The following is a 21,899-nucleotide window of genomic DNA, read 5'->3' as shown; positions in this document are numbered from 1 at the left end:
TATAAACAGATTCCTAATACCCAGACGCCCGGACCAAACACCGGATTTTGCCTCCTCCTGCGGAGGAAATGAACGCTATCAACCTAGTTAACAATAGAGAAGTATTTAATCAATACGACCCAGTGAAACAGCAAAAAGATCCATTAATCGTTGATAAAGAAATCTTCTGCGATATGTACCTCATCTCTGCAGTACTCTTCCGTGTTTTCTGTGCTGGTCTTTCTTGGCTCTCTTGACAAGATCTCCTATTTGTGAGTTCTTCTTCCATTCAATTGTCACTCTCTTTGCTCGGGCGATGAACAATGCGACTGAAATACCAGCTCTGAATTTCTGGATAGGACTCAGTTGCTCGGTAGCTTCAGATACCACTATACCCATATTAGCTATCATCTGGCGCTCTATTTGGGCACTGCTCAAACAATGTTAGCTTGGAACTATCATGTCACCGCTGGTGAAGAAAAGACACATACCACGTAGTTCTAATCCTCTCTTGTTCTCTATACTGCGATACTTCCTTGTACCAGGCAAGGTCTCTACGGAACTGTTCTGCTCGAATCAAACGTACTTGATTCCAGAGAAGCTCCATTCGCAGAACCTCCAATTCCCTGTCATGTCGACTCTTCTGTTTTTCCAATTGCTTCGACATATCTTGAATAGCTTTGGGATGGCGGTCTTGCAGTAACCGTATCCTACGATCCGCTGCGTTGAGGTTCTTAAGAGCAGTAGATCGCTCTCCGCGGATTCGTTGGATGTCACCTTCGAGCTCACGAATGCGGGCTTCACGTCTCGATAACTTGGCCGCGATGGATTCTGGATCGAACGTAGAAAGATCAAGTACTTCACTAAAGTTCTGGCTCTCCTCGTTGGCAGAATACCTTTGCTGTTCAAGTTCACGGTTTTTGGCCTTTAGTTCCTTCAAGGCTTTGTGAGCTTCAATATTTTGAGCACGGAGATTTCGCAATTCTTCCTCGAGCCGTGAAGCAGGGGAAGAGGGAATCGGAGAGCTGCCTTCATATTTCGCAATCTGGAGATCATGGTTCTCTTTTTCTAAATCAGTGATACGAGTCTTGAGCAGTCGAATAGATGATTTCAAGTCTGATTCTCGCTGGAGGATAATTCTCTCACGCTCCCGAGTTTCCGCTAGGCATTGGCGGAATATTGACACATCAGCATGGTCTGGGGGAGACGCAGGCTCCGGTGGCACAGGGTTATGAAGATGAGCTTCAAGCTCCTTGAGGCGAGCTTCAAGTCGAGTAGTCTTGCTTCTATATGAAAGAAGCTCGCGATCTTTCTTATCATCAGCCATAAATAACTTGTCTTGTAATCGGCTGATTTCTGCAGCCAGGCGCTCCTCCTCTGCCGCAGCACGGACAAGCTCATTGTCTACCTCATTCTGAAGGGCATCTTTGGCTTCCTGCAATGAAATTTTCTCGGTATTTAGCCGAATAACGTCTCGTTCTAGACGTAACTTTGCCTTCTTCAGCTCCAGTTTTTCATGATCTACTCGTGTTGCATCGCCGACATGGTCATATTGAGCAAGTTCATCTTGGAGGCCATCCCTCTCAGCTTCTACCTCAGCAAGGGTAACTCGGAGTTCATTGAGCGCCGATTTCGTGGCAGTAAGTTCTTCTCTAAGGGCCTGCTTCTCCTGTGCAATACTCTGTAGGTGACCGCCAGTGTCTAAGCTGCCAGCCTTCCGTTGAGCCAAAGCATACTGTTGCTCTTCTTCCAAGCTGGCCTGCAGGACAATAATTTCGTCTTCCAAACCCTGAACTTTTTCCTTGAGGGTTTGTTCTTCACGCCGGCTGACTCTGAGTTGTTCCTTCAGCGAGAGTAGCTCGGATCGTTGGGTTTCGGATGCCTCCCTTCTAGATGAAATGTCATCATTGAGCTCTTTTATCTGACGAGTGAGGAGTTCTTCCTGTTGGAGACGGCGTTGTTTCTCGCTGTCAATGATGTCTTGCAATCTCTTCTCCCGCCCAGACTTTGTCGTTTCCATTTGCTGAAGACTGTCAACTGTTCGTTTATGTGCCTCAGCTTGCTGCAGTGCCCGGTCACGTTCCAGCTCTAGTGATCGCTTGATGTTTTCCCATTTGTCCAAGTCCGAATTGAATAAGGAGTCCTTCTTGTCTACCTCACGACGAAGTGTCGTAATCTGCAAGTTTAGTCGATCAATCTCGTCTTTGTGGCGGTTTCTCATTTCTTCCAACGTATTCAGCGATTCTTGTCGCTCAGCTGCAGCGTCTTCCTCCAGCTCGGCAATAACCCTCTTTGCTCGATCCAGATCCCCTTGAAGGGCCTTCGATTCGTTTGTTAAAGCATCGTGCCTGGTTTGAAGCAGGGTCTTTGTTTCTCCTTTGTGTTGTAATTCATCCTCAAGAGCCTGAAGGCGAGCTAAAGTGGACTTCTGGTCACGAATTGCAATTGCTTTCTCATGACGAGCCTGCTCAAGCTCGTGCTGCAGATCAGATTTGGCAGATGAAAGCTCCTGCTTAAGATCTTCGATTCGCTCTTGCAATCTATTTTCAGAATGCATTTTATCCTCAATATTTCCTTGACAACTGGCATGTTCTTTTTGAAGGAAGATCAGTTCGCGTTCTGTCGACGAGTTCTCTTGTCTGAGGTCCTTGATTTGCTCCTGTAAGCGGTGTTCGAACTGTGCTTTCTCATCCAGTTTTTCTTGGAGGGTGACATATTGCTGTCGAACAGAGGTAAGCTCGGACTCCAGTTTATTTGCTCTCTCCTCCAATTGACGAGTCAGCCCTGAAGCAGAAATGGATTTATTTGCCATCTCGTCTTGAAGTTCTCTCAAGTCTTCAACAGCTTGTTCTTTTTCCTGGAGAGCTTGCTCGCAAGCTGTTTCGGCATCTTCGGTCTCAGTCCTTGCACGCTCAAGGCTATCCTGAAGATCTTCAATTTTGCTTCTGGCATCTTCAAGCTCCGTCTCCAAATCGGCCATATTGGCGTTTTCATCAGCATGTTTAGATTGAAGATTGTCAATTTCTTCCTCCTTTTCCTCAATGTGCCTGTCTTTTTCTCGAATGGTATATTCCAACTCATTAATTTCTTCCCTTAGATTGGCAGCCTCCTCCGCCCGTTTGGATTCCGCTGATCTTAATTGTTCCTGAAGATCTGCTATATCCGCGTCTTTGGACTCCATTTCTTGACGCATCCATTTTATTGTTTCCTGAGATGCGCCATCAGACTGTTTTGAAGTCAGCTTCGCACGGAGCTCCTGGAGCTGAAGCTGACAGGATTCCAGGTCGCGTTCAGCATGGATAAGGCTCTTTTTGCATCGATGCAAATCCCTTTGTACGGTGAGCTTCGACACTTTCAGTTCCGTATTTTCTTTTAGGGCGGCTTGGTTCAACTCAGGCCCGGCCTTTCGTAGCTGTTCCTCCAAATAATGTATTTTCAACTTGAGTCCAAAATTCTCCTTATCAAACTTGTTGATAATCTGTAAAGAGGAAATGTTAGTACAGATTCTTCTACCTACATAGCAGCCGTCTATGTTCATGGAAAGGGCAAGATGAGAATCCGTACATTTTCTTGTTCCCTCAAAGTCATATTCTGTCCGTCACAAATTACCCCACCCGCGCCATCTCTTTGGGGGAGTGTAGGTAACGGGGTACTCTGGCCGCTGCTTGGTGCACCCTGAGGCACAGGAGTTGCATCATAGGCGGAACTATTCATGGAAGCTCCTTCGTATATATTGCTTTCATCTATTTTCGATAGCGCGGGCGTGGCCGGCACACCTCGAGCGCGATCACCACCAGTTCGCAAAAAGTTATTCTTCGTAACGCTATTCATGAGGGGAGTGAACTCCCCCTTGGGCAATGCTGAATTGGGCAATGTTCGTTTATCGAGTCTGGCTGATTTAAGAATTTGGCTTGCTCGAGGGGTTCGAAGTGAGACTCTACGCTGTCGATTGCGCGAATCAGATGTTTCACGTAATATATCGTGATCTTTCGTTGGCGATACGAACGAATTCTCAACTGAGTCCAGTGCAGAAAGGTTATGGCGTGTTGCGCTTCGCTGTCCCTGGCTGATAAAGGTCGCGTTTCCATCCACTTCGGTGCGTGGAGTGTCGATATACGGAAATGCCATGTTGACAGCTCGGGGTCCTAATTAACGCGCTTAGACCTGTAAACCATTAGCCGGTCGGCCACGCGACACTTGATCTTATATTAAAGATAACCAAGTTGGAACACCATCGTGGAATCGAAAAAGGGATCAAAAGCCGAACCGTGATTTTTTTTTTGGCGTGTTTGTGACGTTGTTTACATATAGCTCTTTTGGGTTTAGCGTCCTACTTGTGGATTTATGTAATCCCGAAGGCTCCGATGAGGTCATCAAAACTCTAAAATATTCCAAAAAAAAAAAAAAAGAAAAAGAAAAGAAAAGAAAAGAAAGAAAAGTGACCAAAAAAATATAGAGAAAAGACGAGATGTAATAGACACACAAGAGACTCGAAGACGACTTGAGACGAGATATGGCCGGTCCTACTGAAGAAGACATTGCGTGGCTCCGGTCTACGTTCAGACCGATTCCTAAACCTCAGCTCCCCGATGACTGTGTGGAGTACTCGCTGTACTGGATTCCGGTGACCAGCACTCCCACAGCGGATGTGGACTCAACAGACTCAACCCGAAATTTTCTGGTCGAAGTGCAGAAGTACGCATCGGGATTAGTGAAACAGTACTTGCAGAACTACATATGGCAGAGAGATAATTTTAAGCTGGAGCTTACAAAGGAGGATGGTAATTTCGTTTTATTTCTCTCCTCCGGTTTAATACAAATTGCTATACCATACTAACTGGTATGTCAATCATCTAGGCATACATTTACTTCGCGGAAGAACCGAATATGGAGATTCAATCGAAGATGAATGGGTCATTGTATATCTCCTCCGCGAAGTTTCACGAAAGTTTGATAATATCTGGGTGAAGGTAACGGACAGTGATGGCGAATTCTTACTAGTAGAGGCTGCGGCAGCATTACCTGCTTGGTTAGAGCCTGAAATAGCAGATAACCGGGTAAGGCAAACAGCGTCAACTTCTAAATAGATATGTATACACATACATGCTAATCCTTGATTTAGGTCTGGATCAACAAGGGAGAGCTAGTCATCCTTAAGCCTGGAGCGCCCACAACTGCTATGGAAAAAAAGAAAGGCAATGTTGAGAAACTGACTTTCCGCAACGCGAGGGACATCGTCACTACTGAGCCCAAACGGTTGATGCGGTCACCCACAATTGAGGAAGAGGCCTTTTATAGACTCCGGAACTACCCAAATCAAATTGAGAATAACCTGCATTCCTCTCTGGTTACCATTCCGCGAAAGATCGCGCATTTACTACGGACCAGGCCGGGGTATATATCTTCGGCTATAGAAGCCTTTTATCTCCGGGACCCTATTTCACTTCGGCCGTTACAGGGTAAAGATTCAATTAATTTAGTATTTGAACCTACAGATTTTGTCACAGTCAGTGTCAAGTTCACAAAGGTTGGGTTTGCCCAGTTGAAAAGTCAGGATTTTCCAGCACCAGCAAAATGGAAGGGACGTGTTCCCACGACCAAAAACTCAAAGGATTCTGAGCGTGCCGATATGGGAATGAAACTGGCTTGCGGCTTTGAAATGCTCTTGTCTGACCCCCAGAACCGTGATAAACAATATGTGCGAGAAATGAAACTTATTCTCGAAGATGTTGACACAGGGGAAGAGGCTCTTCCTACGGATGCAGAAATAAAAACTTGGGATATGGTAGATGATGATGAATCGTGGCTTGACATTGGCTTTGAAGACCTTGAAAGTGAGCTAAAAGGAAGAGGTAGTGGGGAGAAGGCGAAACGGGGTGGTGACTTCGGCGACAAAGCTGCACAAGAGAATTTGCAAAGAATAGTCTCAAAGTTTGAGGAATTTCTAAATGATGACACCGCCGGTTACGATGGGGCAGGGCTTATTAACGAATTCGGGTCAGATGACAGTGATGGTGACACTGACGAGGAGTTTAGCAGCGACGGTGAGGACAAGGAGGCTTCATTTGATGAGGAGGAATTTTCAAGAATGATGAAGGAGATGATGGGCATGCCAACTGCTTCGAATAAGGGGTCTTCATTTAGGCCCAAACGCATCCAAGATCTCGACGGGGGACCCAGTGATGGTGACGATGATTCAGGCGAAATCGAAGACATGTCTAAGAAGATGGAAGCGGAGTTACGGCAAGCCGGGTTTTTTGATCAATTCAACTCCAGGAAGGCTGCCAAGGGGAAAGCTCCTATAAGGGGCAATGATAGTAGCGTCCATCAAGATGAGAGTGAGGATGAGGATGAGGATGATCTTGACGAGAACGAAATCGACATAAATCTGGCAAGGAATCTACTCGAGAGTCTCGGAAGTCAGGGTGGCTCGTCTGGTCCTGGGAGCAATATGTTGGGTATGATGGGGATGAAAATACCCAAAGGCGACCGCAAATAATATGAGCACTTATGTGTAAGTGTATAACCCTGCAATTTCTCTTGCAAAGATTGATGGCTGGAGGACCTATCAATCATTTCCCAACAAACAGGGAAACCTAAGCCCGGCACCAAATATCCTTGAGGCTCTACACACTGCTTCCTACTGCTATCCCTTCAACCTCGGATATGAACACTCTCTTCTGCAGAAAATTGATACCCCTATGCACTCGGAATACCCTTAAACTTGAATAGCTACCCGTGTGGCTCACATTCCCGCCCACCAGCCGTACGAGTGCCGGATATGCTGCGTGTATCACTTTGTTAGGCGCTGAATCACTTGACTGTCAGGTATTGACAGGCCCGGAGTGGTCGAATGCCAGCCAGTAAATGGCCATTCATATTCCATGTTTGATGCTAATACTGGATATAATGTGGCTGGAGTACTCAGATAAAGACACAAGCATTTGTTCGGAGCTATGGAGAAGATGCCATGTATGAAGAGAACTTGCATAAGAGTAGGCATATTCCTGCCCAACAAACTCCTCACCCAGCCGCCAGTCTTTCCACTTCGACGTAACTGGTGATCCCTGCCCGCTAGTATAGCGCCCACTATATTGCAGTCCGTCAGATAGGCCCTGTTGCTATGTACCCAAAACCACAGTATACTATGATATACTATTATGACGAGGGTGCCTTTTCCAAAAAGTACAACACCTACCCTTGAGGCTTGGATCAAACGCCGCGTATATATGGGTAGCTGTTCATCCTTCTAACGGCTTAATATTGAATTCTCCCCAGCTTTTGGACTTGGGCAAGTGCTTGTCTGCGTCTCCCATTGCCTCGTTCGCTATAAATACCCCGTATAGTTAGCAGTCAGTGGAAGGAAAGCCTATGAAGGGCGTGAGGTCCAAATGCTAGCCTAAGCAACTCCCTAGATCGGCTCAGATGACTGTGAAGACGGAATGCCTACAAGCTCTGTTTTTCATGTCGAGCTTCCGTGTCAACGTTGAGTGGAAATAGCATATTTAAGGCAGTTTTACTCCACCCGTAGGCGTACCACCTGCTATGTGTCTTCCCGTGCTATACTTACCCCTCCCTGGCCGGTGATCTGTCCCAATCCATACCGCTACTGACGTTGGCCCGCCAATACAAGGCGCCGGACGTGGTGTTGTTAGGCAGCCAGCCGCAAGCCAGGCTCATGCGACCAGCGCCAAGATATGATGACTAAGCGCGACTCATGACGTCTGTCCTCTTCCAGTTGCAAAAAGACTTTTCCAACTTCAACTCTTTCTCAACGTCCACTTTTGCCTTGATCCGCCATAATAATTGCACAGGCTGCAGCACCAGCAGCTCTCCAACTATAAAGGAGGGCGAGATACAACCGAAGCTCTCTTGCGGAGATCACGCCGGGAAACACTGCAAGTACAAGCCAAAAACCCCGGGGAAAGCGCCCTCTCTTCCGCTCTTGCTCAGCCCGCAATCATCTGGTGGCCAGGCTTCCCTATTGTCCTGCATCTGTTGACATGATATAATTTCCTCCTGTCTTCTGTTAGCTGCCGACTCATTTATACATCAGTTCTACTCAGCGTCCTTAAAAGGCAAGGGAGTTTTATTGTCTTACCTTTCAACTGACATCGCTCTTCAAATATGGCTACTCCTGCACAATGTTATTTTTGCTTCGAAACGCTAGCAGCCTCTTTTGATGGAGGTAAACCCCCAAAGCTCTCTGTAGTAGAAGAGTTATGGGCAGAGTTTGAAACTGCAAAGGCTCTTGCTTTACGTGCAGCAGACAATGAAGACTTGGAGGGAGGAGGCTCTGTTGAACCTCCTGTAGACACTGATGGTCAAGAGCCGCAGGATGATATGGACAAAGGACAACCATTCTCGAGCACCTTACAGCCGCCTAGTATTCGCCGTCTTCAAAGTGCGGCTTCGTCGGGTTCCTCCAGTGTATCGACCTCAACACCACCAGCACTATCTACCAGTTCTTCTCGCTCCGCACTGACGAGCAATACTTCTATATCTTCTAGCCCTAGCCCTAATACTTCATCTATCTTTTCTCCGCACAAACCGAGCTACAGCGAGACCCTTCGCAGAACTCCTCCGGATGCATCATACCCACTCTTTGTGACTTGGAACACCGTCTCCAGGAGTGGCTATAAGTCCCTCCGGGGCTGTATTGGCACTTTTGATGCCCAGGAGCTTAGCTCTGGTCTGAAATCATATGCGTTGACATCGTATGGAACCACGTACAAGGAAAGTCTACTTAAGTATATAACATGCTAACTCACAACCATCTAGGGCATTTGGAGACACTAGGTTTTCCCCGATACCATTACAGCTTCTTCCCTCTCTTTCCTGCTCTCTTACTCTTCTCTCAAACTTTGAGACTTGTTCTCATGCGCTTGATTGGGAGCTAGGGACGCATGGGATCCGCATATCGTTTGTTCACAGGGGCAGACGATATGGAGCCACCTACCTTCCAGACGTTGCCATCGATCAGGGGTGGACGAAGGAGGAGACCGTTGAGAGCCTGATGAGAAAGGCAGGCTGGGAAGGAGCTTCGAGTGCTGGCAGTGTCACTCGTCGGTTCCTCCGGTCCGGGAGCTCTAGCGGTGGGAACCCAGACAGGCCTTGGGAAGGCATGTCTGAATTTAAGACTGTCAGATACCAAGGTCTCAAAGCCAGTGCATCATATTCTGAATGGCAAGAGTGGAGAAAGTGGGTTGAATCTTCTCCTGACCATTTAGCTACCTTAGAGGCGTCACGTTAAGGGGGTGATGAATGGGTGTTTTTAAAGGACAACTATATACTTTATGACTTTATCCTAATTATACGGAGTATAGCAATAACAATTTCTATTACAGCCCCGGACTCATTCTTTCACGGACCCGGCTCAAATGGGTCATAAAAGTATTATTTTGGGCAACTAACTGGCCAAGCGAGAAATTCGTTGTCGCTTACCACGATGTGAACACGGCACGCCGCATTTCCGTGACCCCCTGGCAATGCTATTTTATGCTGACAAGCTACGCCAACAAGAAGATGAAGCCTCAGAGAACCAACGCCATGTACTCAGTAGAATCCCTTGTAAACTGGTCCAGCACCAACTCTCCGCCGTTACATTCACCCTAATATACTAACCGTGGCATAAGAAACGTCAGCCAATCGATTGTAGGCATAACCGACACATAATTTCATATTCTCTCGTTCTCTCGATAGTGTCGTGTGAGGGGTTATTTGAAAGCTTGGAGTACTTTTAATCTCACCTTCTTCCCCCAGATAGGTATTCTTCTCCGTGTGGTACTTAATCTACTCGTTATGAAGCTATTTATAACTACCCAGTGGGCCAGCAGACTCCCGCTCTCTGCAGCAAGGCAGACAAAAAGTACATGTTTTGGATGTGCTTTAATTACTCCGTACAGTGCGATTTGTTGGGGCTCGTAACAACCTGGTAGGTAGAGCTGAAAGGCTCAAGTCATCCTTATTGATTGCTGGGCAACCGTGGTCGATGGCCCCCTACTGGTGATATTCCAGCATAATACGAACGATCGCCGTGAGCCTCCATAACTTGTTACTTGCCAACCAACTCGTGAACTAGTTAGTTAACTAGTGAGTTAAATGAAACCATGTTCAGCCTTGAGCCTCAACTGCTGGTCTATGGGGTGTCAGGTAGTTCATACACCATACTCCGTATTTCACCCTTGTTCTACAACTCCCCTCCCCCTTGCTGATGATTCTGAAGACAAAGATCTCGTCAATTATGCGAGTAGCACCCAGCGGAGATTCTCCGGAGAGATCTTAAAATATCAAGAAATACCAACATCCAGCGCAGAACGCTATGGACACGAGAAAAGTGGATCGTCAGGAGACCTGGAGAAATTACCGCGTGCAAATTCTAATATTAGAAAACTCCGTGATTCCCGGCTGGTCAGGTCAGTGATGAAGATGTACGGAGTGATATTCTTGCACTCTCTGGATATCTTCTAGTCCAGAGAAGGAAAATGCCAAACAAAGCGCACGGGAGTATACGAGTCAGATCTCCATTGGGGGGGGGGGGGGGGGGGGGGGTGGTATTTTCGAATCCTTCAATCATAACACCTGAATCTAACCCATCGCGTCGTCCATTGCTGTGATATCCCGCCTGCATGTCTCCTTGCAGAGCGGAATTCAGGCGTCCTACGCCAATAGTAGTACTTGTTCTCGTGTTTGCAAGGCGACGTGCATATATGAAGTCGGAAGCAAGCAGGCTATACGATATTTAATAGTTAAGTATCGGCAGGGATCTTACCGGCTATCACCCAAGCTTCAGCTTCTTGTCAAGAGTGTGAAACTTGGCTGTTCGTTGAGTGGAACGTACCAATGAATGGGCTTCCCAGTCCTCTCCCAGCAGCATGAGAGACGACATGATGCCCGTATAGCCCGGACCGCAGTCAAAGACGAATAGTAGGGCAAAAAGAAAGGTAGGGGACCCGAAATGAAATATATAAAGGAGCAGTTTACCCCGTTCATCTGCTTCTTTCCACCAGACCAACAACACAAATCGAAAAATCCAACAATTTGAACCCAGCTATATCCTTTCGATCAGAAAACATGAAGGTGGGCTTCATCTTTCCTGGTGATTATGTTCCACCCACTGACTTGGGTTCATTATAGCTCACTACCGTCTTCGCTCTTGTTGCCTTTGTGCCTGCCTGCCTTGCAGCTGCCACTGGTGCTGAAAGTCCTGTAAGTAAGGTGGTCCATAATATGTCATTGGATATTTTACTAACAAACGGGTGGGTGTTTATAGCTTGAGAAGAGAGCCTGTCGCCCAAGCAATTGTCTATGCAACGGAATTCAGGGACAGTTCTGCGGCAACGAGAGAATCAACCCTGCCTGCACTAACGGTCACGTTTTTGAATGTGCCAGGAAAACCGGCAAGGCCTGCGACTATGGTGTCAGAACCTCTTGCCGCAAGTGTGGAAAGCTCAGCTGCTAGACGTTGGATGTATATAGGCGACATGTGTTTAATTGAGCAGAACCAGAGGGTGTGAAACCCCTTGATAATCCTGATTATTTTGATAGCCAAATGGATCAAGTTTCCCAGCATGCTATGACAGTTAAAGCAGAAGTGTAGGAGTGGGTCAGTACTCTAAGAATATAGCAGTACGACGTAATAATTGTCTACATTCTCGGTGAATGTTAGACCACCCCTTGAGGCTATAAGCCATAACTGTAGTTTGCAGGTGCTAAGGGGTTTTCTAGGCCAACTCCTGCCTCCGCATAAGAAACGGCATAATCACGAGTAACAAATTTTGGGGAATAAATCCGTAGGAAGGCAGAGCTATAGGGCTTATCAGTTATGTGCACTGAAAGCACAAGCTCGTTTGCTTCCACGGTTAGAGGAGGCTAGGGGTATCATTATAAGGTGAACGAGGCCGACTGAGCATAACTCATAACATTCCTGACCGGGTGACTGCATGAATAGCAATTGCTGGCTGCATACAGAGGTGGTTGTGATCAGCTGGGTAAGGCACTACGCCCGCCAGATTGGGATGTTCCAGCTCTGCCAAAGATTTATTGGTGAATGTAAGATTGACCACCTCGAGGCTTCCAATGCAGTGTGGTGATCACCCAGCGTCGGTGTCAGGAATACCAACGATCCTCGTCTTGTTGCTCGCTGCTGTCGCTTTAAACTCGGGAGAAAACCTAACTAACCAGTTAGTTACCTCCAATGCGAAACACCACGTGACACGAAACCTTGGCCCTCGGCTTGAGCCGCAACCACCTTTTTGACCCTCTAAATCTAAAGGTGCTACTTGTTACTCCGTACTTGTGGTCTCTTCAACTTCATATTAACATCTATGTAAGCGTATACAATATACTACAATGCCAGTACAATGTATTTCCTCTCACTTCTCCACTTTAGCAATAGCTAGATATGCTGCCAATTCAAAGCCCCTCGTAGTTGGCTTAGTGGCTGATTTGAGTGCTGTTCTAAGTTTACGCTTCCTTGCCCTCGTTACTAGTTAACCCAGTTGACTAACTGTATATTGCTTGTCTGGATATGCATAATACCGCCTCTAGGAATCGAGTTTCATTAGAACAAGACATTTCAACCAGCGGCATATGGAGTTACACTTGATCTTTCGAATATAACTATTGCGGGTTGGAAGCTACTAAGGTGAATCTTGCGCGTATTAGACCTGTAGTTACTAGCTAAGACCTATTCTTCTTATCCAATGGCAGCTAAATAACAATTCTGAGGGCTACTGTTACCTAGTTGTGTGTAGCCCCTGCACAAATATTAGAAGAAGAAAAAATTAATACCATTGTTAGTTATTTCACCGCCGTCCAGCAGCAGACTGGTTCCACAACCCTGTAACCACGTTTTTAACTCTCTTCTCTTGTTCCCTGATCTGCTCCTCAGTCTGGCCCCTAGCGTTTCCCCTGCTATCAATCTCCATATGGCCATCGTGGCCTCCGTTCTCGGGCGTAACCTGATCGCCATTGACCCTTTCTGGTCTTGGATCAATGCTCATTGCACCGTCCATCATCAGGCCGCCGCCTTCTCTCAATTTGTTGATAGCACGAACGGTATCAATAGCCTTGTGCAATGTACGCCGGGCATTGAAGTTCTTCTTGACAACTGGTAGGAGGTCCTCACCAGTACCAGTTTTTCCAGTGGCCTCGGGGTTCAATGGATCGGCTGGAGGGTTAATCCAAGGGTGCTGTAGGGCTTCATGAGAGGTAATACGAGCAAGGGGGTCAGTTGTAAGGCATCGATTAATGAACTCGCACGCAGTGGGAGATACATTGCGCCAATAGTCTTCTGGAGTGAATGAGTAATCGGCTACCAAAATGGCCTGCATCTCTTCAACGTTGGAGTCACGGTCAAAAGGCATATAACCACAGAGGAGGAAGTAAGTGATAACGCCAATAGCCCAGATATCCCTGCAAATAGTGACATATTAGCAATCTGGACTTAGCATATTAGGGAACGTATTCTGTTCTTACACAGGCTTTCCATGTCCACTCTTTTTGAAAATCTCTGGGGCCATGTACCCCGGGGTACCGCATGTGGTTGTCAAGACATGGAACTGCTCTTCGTCCATTATCCTCGAAAGTCCGAAATCGGCAATTAGAAGGTCGGCATTATCTTCTGGTGTACGGAACAGGAGATTCTCTGGTTTTAAGTCCCTGTGGACTATTCCATGATCGTGGAGGTATGCTACAGCGGATAGTGTTGCACGGATAAGGTCAGCCGCATCGGACTCGTAGTAGCTTCCTTTTCGGCAAATTCTATCGAACAGTTCTCCTCCCAAGGCTAGGTCTGTGACGAGGTACACTGCACATTATTGAGTTAAGAATGGTTCCCTTAGGCTTTGACAGTGCACGTACGGTTGTTCATGGTTTCGAAATAGTCCACCAGGGTAAGGATATTCTGGTGCCCCATAGACACCCTCTTCAGTACGGCAATCTCATTTCGAACCTTTGGTTAATGATACAGTCAGCTCCCCTGGAATAGACCCAAAGAACGGCATTTTTGGCCGTGAACGAATACGTACCATGTGCTCTCGTCCAGTCATCAACCGTTTATTGATAACCTTTGCAGCGTAATACCGGCCAGTATCAATGTGGACACACTCTTTCACGACAGAATAAGACCCAGCTCCTAGTGTCTTCCCTGTTTTATACCTGCATGGCTGGACTTCGGTTTTGGGCCTGCTTGCCTCTGGATGGCCCTGAGCAGCCATTGGGCCAGGATGTCGGTTAAAACTTGCTGAGAGTACGGCGTAAAAGGGAACCGAGAGCTGGATATTCGATTTATAGAGGATTTATAGTCAGTGAGATTTGGCCCTCGCCTGACTCTCGGCTTCCTGGCGAAGGAGTAGCTGTACTCCGTAGGGGGAGGTGTGATCGCAGGCGGGGTAAGTTAACGACCAAGGCAGGAGTGTTTCCCACAAGCAAAAACCAACAATAAAGACGAGAATCTGTCTATAGCTCTGAGAAAATCGCAGGCTGCGCAGTCGAATAACAGGGAGTATAAGGTAAAGCCGACCTGTTAAGGGTTGGTGGACTCGAGTGGTTCGACAAGTTGGAAGTTGTCGCGGCGGAGTTTTGCCCCACACCATTTTGGGACAAGCCCTGGACAGGCTAAAAAGGGGAAAAGGAGACGACTCTCGATTTGTACCTTATGTATACAACATACATATATATACTCCGTATAGCCATTAATATTAGATATACCTTGAATGTGACGAGGAATGCAGGGGTGATAAATAAAGGCAAAATGGTTAAACCCCTTTTCCGCATCTCCTTGCCTCCGTGAACGCCAGCACGTAAATACATAAAACACAGCTCATGCAACAAACCCATCCCTAGAGCCAGCCACGCTCTAGATCAAATATCTAACATTGACTATCATGGATATCATGACCATCCCGCTCATATGCCTTCCAAAACGCCTTTCGTAACCATAGACAACATCTTGAAACCATAAAAATCCGCTATGCTTTTGTATACCCGAAGCCTTTTCTCCGTGGCACGCCTGTCGATTGTCTCAACCCACTCACCGCTGCATGAACAGTGTTCCATGAATGGATTAATCATTATACCAGCACATTTTGCGCATTTGAGGTCTTGTGCTTGCCACTCCATCACAAGGCCCTGAACTTCGCCAATGATCCTCTCTTCCAGGAATAGCCGGTCGTACTCAGTAGAGCAGTAAGGGCAAGTCCATGGAGGAAGAGTTGTCGACACCTTATTCTCCGTTCCACTCTCAGGAAGCAATTCGGGGTCACGGCAGAGATCCAAATCCCGGGCCATAGTACAATTGTGGCATATTATCTGTGACAGAACTAGGCTTGAGCTTGGGCTTTCGAACTTTCCTTCATCACTAAACTCGCGGATGTCGAATAGGGCAAGGAGATCTCGGCGGAGAAGTCTCACTTCCAATGCTGTATATTTAGACAGCCCAAGGACCTGCATGAGATATTTAACCAACACTAGGGTTGGGTTACGTTCATGCTTCGGAGACATTGCTCCAGGGAGTACAGGGAAATCATAGTCAGAGGCAAGCTCAGGGTGCAGCATCTCGTCGCGCTGTCGACGAATCAAGCCGGCTACCTGTTTTTTTAGTGCTTTGGAGAACGATTGGCTCAACACGGAGGTTATCTCGACGCTCTCACTCTCGTCTTCAGGTCGGAATGGAAGCTGTGTCTGCCGAGGAGTTCCATCGGCTCCACCACTCACCGTAGCAGGCTTCTTGAGCCCATGCATTAACTCGACGTACTCCACAATCCAGTCTACAAACACGGACTGCAGGGGGGTGGGTAAAAATCTGCAAATCTGCCAGTTCATAATGGCTTCCAGCTCTTGCTTATCGGCCTCCACAACCTCCTGGCATGCTTTGCCTCCGTAATTGAACTGATCATACCATATCAAGTAATCCCAGTACTCCTTGATGTCAATGTCAAGGAAGTGGAATAATGGCTTTTCCTTGATAGATTGAAGGATATATTTGCTGTAGGCGTAGGCGTTTCCAACCTCAGCTTTCGTGGTCTGAAGGATCAACCTGTTCGGGTTTGCGTAGATAACGTTGGACCCAACTCGTTTGAAGGCCATGATAAGCTGTTGCAAAGCCTTTTTTAGAATCATCTGCATGTACTGATGCAGTGCGTGATCATATAAGCAACAATCAGCGCTATCCACCCATCGAATAAGGTGCTGGACCATTACGTCCGCCATGCCATTGCCCTTACAGGCTTCATTCCACCAGGATTTCACCATATCTCGTAATACAAGTATACCCGCAGCAGAAAACGCAGTGTCTGAATACAAAACACCTGATCCGTCCGAAATAGTTTGTTGACCTCCTGGAGCCGTGGGATTGAGTAACGCAGGTTCATTGTTCTCGAGGTCGCTAATAAGGGAAGACGTGAGCACGGTATTGATCGCAAGATTTCGAACCTCGAGTTCAATACAAACGGTGGAATATGCACCAGCTATATTGACAGAAGTCATCTCAACCGAATTCAGCGGACCAAGTATGTTGTCCTTTTCGTATCCGCCATGATCTGGAAGAGGACTGGCAGACCACCATAAAACTGCATTGTTCTGCTCGAGCTGCCGAGCATAAAGGATATCAATCAAGTGTTTAGGGTCATCTTTCTCCAAATTGCCAATCGGGACATTGCCGTATCTCGCAAACCCCAATAAGTGGTTGATCCAGGAATCCAGCGCCAGATAATGCACCACGATTTGTCTTGCGGCGTACGGTTGCCAGCCCAATGGCGGTAGTTCATTATCCGAAGCATTGGATCTGAGAGATACCATGGGATAATCCTTTAAAGACGGTATTAGACGTGGAAGCTGCCGACTTTTGGGTGACTGGACTACAACCATCAGTGGCATAGTATTTTCATTGCGGAACTTTTTAATAATGTCACCAACTTCCAAGTGGGCCTTTCGCTTCGTTGTAACTTGTGTAGTCTTGAAATGTAGCTTATCCTGGTACTGGAATACTTGCTGCCATGTTTCACTATTTTGCTCGTCCACTTTCCGTTGAAGAGCCTCTGTGAAGATTTTGTCGACATTGGGAAACCCTTGTATGTCCCTCTGTTTTGTGTATGTGACAATGTGAGCTTCTCTAGATTTGGTGGAGAAAATTGAGAATATCTCGCGCTCGCCAGAGACTATATGATAGAGCAAGACGTATTGAAATTCTGCTCCTTCAAGATATACACCCGGTTCCGGGGCTGGGAGAAGAGTTGATAAATCAAAGCCACGCTCCAAACCTTTGCCGAGAACTCCTCGCTGCTCCTCATCGAAGGTGCAATGGTTTCCAAGTTTGAGGACGGCCCGAATGTTAAAGGGCACTTTCTTTTCATACACTCCTTCAACACTTGGGTGGTTAAGTAGTAGTGATATCTTTGACGCTTCTCTCAGATATGTCTCTTCCGGCATGCTCAGTTGGAAAAGATGGACGGAAGGGTGGCCGTTTGGCAGCGTGTGGTTGACTTTCTGCACAGAACAGCCAGTTATATCAACATCTGGAAGATCCACGTCTTTGAAATTGATAAATATCTGGCGTGGGATTTTGATAGTAATGGTGTGCACTTTCCGATCAATTAGGACAAATGCTCTCACCTCACCCGGGCTGCTAGTCTCCCTGAGTTGTAATATTTGCCAGGTATTGACGTAAGTCAGTTCAGCTTGATTTCGGAAGAAACTGCCAGTTGAATCAGAAGCTGCGGTTTTCTTAGCACCAAAGAGCTTGCGGCGACGGAGACGTGCTTGTTTCTGGATCTTCCATTTCTGTTTCTGGTAGCGTAGCCAGTCCTCATAGTTCTTATCTATCGAAGGCATTACCGGTGGGAGACTGGCAAAAGGGTCTTGGGATGTAGTGTTGTCTCCTGGGGCTTTCCGTTTCTGAATGAGCTTGTTCCCCAACTGTGTACCTGGTTTCTGACTTCGACGTTGCATCATGTCTTCAATATCACCGGTAGAAGGAATACGATGATCCATAATATTTGTCGAGATATTTGCTAGTGGATTTTTGGTGAAGAGATCGGTCATTTTCTTTTGTTTGAACCTGTCTTCTTTGGTATTGATCCGTCGCTGAAGCCAATCTGGGTGAGCAACTCTTGGGACAGGATTGGAAATTTTCTGTAGAGCAGCGGGTATAGTTATCAATTTCTGAATCACAGATCCCAATCGTTCTAGGTAGTAATCCCAGTCAATTATGGTACGCGGGTCCATATCTCCAGGGTCCTCTTTCAGCCATTTGCGCAGGAAAAACCGTTTAATATTTTCCTCGGCTGAAAATATAGCAACGGGCACAGCTCGTTCCGTGATAGGGGAGTTTCTGGGTGCTGCAGAAATGATATACTTGCAGTTTAACCCTTTATCTTTTATCATTTGCTCCCCTAGGAATTCAGCAAGCCGTTTGGCGGTGGTGATTGATGTAGATTTTTGACCGCCGTATTCTTCAATGGTTTTGGACATACTCCTATTCTCACAAATCATATCGATGAGTTCCTCATCTGCTAGCGTTGACCCATGCATATCCAAAACATCCAGCCATCTGTTCGCAACTTCAGCCACAGCCCCATATGTCTCTTCAAGTGTAGATCCTTCGAGAAAGAACTTGAAAATCTGCGTCTGGAACACCTTGATAAGTTTAAGCTCTCCTCTTCGTTTGACTTCAAACCCTTTCAATTCAGCAAGGGATCCATCGTGGTTGAACACAGCATAACGCTTTTTCAAGTTTTTATCCTCTTCCTTTGAGGTTGGTAGAATCATTGCTCTATAAGGGCCGTCGACTTCGAAAAAGATGGAATTGTCACTGTGAGTTGTGTATTTGAACGTAGAAGGATCCGAAAGGGTCTGATACTGGTGGTTTGTAAATCGACCATGAACTAGGTGGTTCAACATAACGCAGGGGTATGAAATGGCGAGCTTTTTGCCATTTACAAGTTTGAACACGAAGTTCTCTGGAAAAGTGCCTGGTAACATGCACCAAATACCATCTGTATCAAGCTCTAAGGGCCGTCCAATCCGCTCAACTAGCTCCCTTGCCATTTGAATGATATGTGCTCCAGTCAGGCAGGTAACACCAGCCATCTCCATAGAATACCACCGAGAACCTTTTCTCATTACATAGCCATAGAAACTGTTCAGAATAACTTTATGGGCAAGCTGGAGAGAGTCAAAGAGAACAACCATTTTTTTTGCTTCTTCAATTTCCGAATTCGCAGCTCCAGAAGACTTGAGAGATTCTACCTTGCCTTTCCAGACCTTCTGTTTACCCTTGAAATCATATCTTCGATCTCTGAAGTTGCGGACGGTATCAACGTAGAAAGGGTTTTCTCTTTGGCAAATGATAGCTTCACGCTCGATAGTTCTAGTTTCGCGAATTTTGTGGTAGATTTTTTTGCTGTATTCCTGTAACCGTTTCTTCACAATTGTGGCTTGCTCACTCTCGTCAAGGCTCTCGAAACTCCTAGGTGGGTGGTTCTTTGTCTTTCCAGGGAATTTTTCATTTTCAACAGCTCGTCGGATCATATTATATTCATCACGTTTTGCTGGCAAAAATTCTCCTCTCCAGGACCATGGCAAGCGTCTATCGCAGGTTTTACCGGGTCGGTTGAAGTCACAGGCAGCACAGTCAGACTCCTTGATCATTGAATCTGGTTGTAGTCTGTTTGTAGTCATGATGTTTGGATACATAGAAGCAACATCCAAATGGTAGATAGATGGTCTCTCATTTCTATTTGGGCAATTCTTCAAATTCAGCAACCTTTCCGTAATTTGTGCCTTGACTTCGGAGTAATTAACCACGTCTTCCATAGATTTCTTTTCTTCCACGGTTATACTGAACTCGAGCGCTGCATCGAGGTCACGAAGGAGTTCGTCAATAGCACCAGTCTCAACGGTAAAATTAACAGGGATATCACTGCGGAATACACCAGCTTCAATACTTTCCACGTGGCCTCCAACATAAGTCTCAGAGTCAAGAAGATGACCTTCATAAAACGATTCGTTTGGATCCGTATGTTTGTTGGGTAATATAATGTTGTGCTGATAGGCTTGGACCATCAGTAACATTTCACATAAGGTTCCAGTGCCCTTTCGAAGGACCTCGTCTGGATTGAGCGGGATAATGGTGCAAAGTGAAAAGATAAATGGATGAACATATTTCATATACAGGTAATACGTCGCCACCGCATCGGAAACCGAGTATTCGGCTAGTGTTTGAGGCCGTTCGCTCGCGTATCTGGTCATTAATTCCGGGTCAAGCTCATCGGGGTCGTATCCCAGCTTCGCAACGGTAACAGCTTTCAAACCACGGCTTCCCTGTGGGAGATAACTATCACGATTTACCCACGAAAATGCGTCCATGTGAGCGCAATAATCACTTTGGTATATGTCTTCACTGTTTTTTCGAAAGCCGATTTCAGCATACATATCAATCCCTTGGACACTTGCTCGTGCTTCGACAAAGGGCCAATCGAAAAAGTCGCCGTTATAAGTGACCATAACGCTTGGCTTTGCTTCCTTGATGTGGCTAAAGAAACGTTCTAGTACGGCTTTCTCATCCGGTTCATTGAAGATCGTAAAAGGGCCAGGGTATTCAGGTTTGGGAGTATATTCAAAATCGTTGATATCTTCAGAGACTATTTCCCTATTTGTGATCAGGTAACCGCGTCCATCAATCATATATGATATCATCATAACCTGATCAATAGCAGCATCCGGAAATTTCAGGGGGAGTTTTGTGGTTTCTATATCATATGCAAGAACGACGGGGTCGGCTCTCTGCAGCCTTTCCTCGAGGCAGGTCAACGTTATAAGTCCATGGATTGATTGAACTGTGTACCACTTTCCAATGCGGATGTCTAGATTACGTTAGTCACAGTCAACCACTAAGTATCATTTCAGAATAATTACCTTTATCGATAGAGACACGGACATGGTATGGAACATCATATTCTCGGATATCCACAATGTAGTCCGCAGCATCTTGCAGTGAGTTTTGTCCGCGATTATTGGATTCATCATCAAAGAGATCAAACCCAGCGTTTGCACTGTCAATGTTAGGTTAGCACTCCCTAAGATCAATCGAAGTGAGTACTCACCTTGCAAGCTCCGCATAGGTATCCATCGCATTGACATTTTTTCTGTTTTTGACGGCAATGGGAAAGACGGTTTTTCGTACTGCCAGCAGGTCTGAGACGTTGGCAAAGCTCAACTGCAAAAACTTCCTTTTATACCCAAGTAAATGGTTTGGCATTTTCAAATCCTCCTTTTCCACCACTTTTACTCCTTTCAATAGCTCTTCGAATGTCCGCTTGCACCATTCCTCTACCTCTGCTTCATGTCCTCGCTTTGTAGCTATGAGGAAATAAGGATCATATTCGACAGCCGCCTTGAAACTGCCGCCGTTCTCTTCGAGGAAATAGAATTCCACTGCCGCTCGGCCACCGGGTACCTTTGGATCCTCAATTGTTGTACTATGCATGTTGCATAGCCATCCGATTCGCTTCTTCCCCGCTTCATATCGTGCAAATCCCATCGTCTCATCGATCCCGTCTGCAATACGCAACGCTTGAAATTTCTCATCCTGAGAGGTCGCTTCGCTTGACCGTAAGGACGATACACCAATGGTCTTTGACTTTTTCGGTATAAACGACGACGACTGCGATCTGTAATTGTTGCCATATTTGCCTGGTCGGCGGGCCATCTTCGGCTCGCGTCAACGATCGTATGATTAAAAATGTGCAGAGAAAGAAAAACGCCAGGTTACAGCAAATCCATTAGGTTAAGAAGCAGTGTTAAAGAGGCTGCATCGAAAGAAAGCAACAACCCTTCCAGAAGAGAGCGCTTTATGGCAAAAAAGTTCATGTCGAGGAAGAAACTCTGAGATATCAATTTAATCGCGTCTGGCGCGTTTC

General features: G+C 46.4%; 5 protein-coding genes across 5 annotated transcripts; 2 read left to right on the top strand and 3 right to left on the bottom strand.

Annotated features, from left to right (window-relative positions):
* Positions 1-180: 180 nt before the first annotated feature.
* Positions 181-4,107, bottom strand: TRV_03255 (spindle-pole body protein (Pcp1), putative; the record flags this gene model as incomplete). Its single annotated transcript, XM_003022552.1, has 3 exons — positions 181-409; positions 471-3,457; positions 3,589-4,107. 3 exons carry the CDS (start codon positions 4,105-4,107, stop codon positions 181-183), a joined length of 3,735 nt encoding a protein of 1,244 aa, XP_003022598.1.
* A 385-nt stretch (positions 4,108-4,492) lies between these two features.
* TRV_03254 (uncharacterized protein) lies at positions 4,493-6,478 on the top strand (the record flags this gene model as incomplete). The annotated part of the gene is made up of 3 exons (XM_003022551.1): positions 4,493-4,760; positions 4,837-5,036; positions 5,102-6,478. The coding sequence occupies 3 exons, from the start codon at positions 4,493-4,495 to the stop codon at positions 6,476-6,478; spliced, it is 1,845 nt and encodes a 614-aa protein (XP_003022597.1).
* A 1,628-nt stretch (positions 6,479-8,106) lies between these two features.
* Positions 8,107-9,232, top strand: TRV_03253 (uncharacterized protein; the record flags this gene model as incomplete). Its single annotated transcript, XM_003022550.1, has 2 exons — positions 8,107-8,729; positions 8,761-9,232. The coding sequence occupies 2 exons, from the start codon at positions 8,107-8,109 to the stop codon at positions 9,230-9,232; spliced, it is 1,095 nt and encodes a 364-aa protein (XP_003022596.1).
* Positions 9,233-12,785: 3,553 nt separating this feature from the next.
* Positions 12,786-14,198, bottom strand: TRV_03252 (uncharacterized protein; the record flags this gene model as incomplete). Its single annotated transcript, XM_003022549.1, has 4 exons — positions 12,786-13,395; positions 13,459-13,789; positions 13,843-13,885; positions 14,010-14,198. The coding sequence occupies 4 exons, from the start codon at positions 14,196-14,198 to the stop codon at positions 12,786-12,788; spliced, it is 1,173 nt and encodes a 390-aa protein (XP_003022595.1).
* Positions 14,199-14,889: 691 nt separating this feature from the next.
* TRV_03251 (uncharacterized protein) lies at positions 14,890-21,688 on the bottom strand (the record flags this gene model as incomplete). The annotated part of the gene is made up of 3 exons (XM_003022548.1): positions 14,890-20,843; positions 20,896-21,032; positions 21,084-21,688. 3 exons carry the CDS (start codon positions 21,686-21,688, stop codon positions 14,890-14,892), a joined length of 6,696 nt encoding a protein of 2,231 aa, XP_003022594.1.
* Positions 21,689-21,899: the final 211 nt, after the last annotated feature.

The sequence above is a fragment of the Trichophyton verrucosum genome (assembly GCF_000151505.1).
Source record: "Trichophyton verrucosum HKI 0517 chromosome Unknown contig00275_1.f1.exp, whole genome shotgun sequence".
In the NCBI taxonomy this organism is placed as follows: Eukaryota; Fungi; Ascomycota; class Eurotiomycetes; order Onygenales; family Arthrodermataceae; genus Trichophyton; species Trichophyton verrucosum.
The sequence above is the reverse complement of the archived record's forward strand: the minus strand, read 5'-3'. Positions and strand labels throughout refer to the sequence as shown.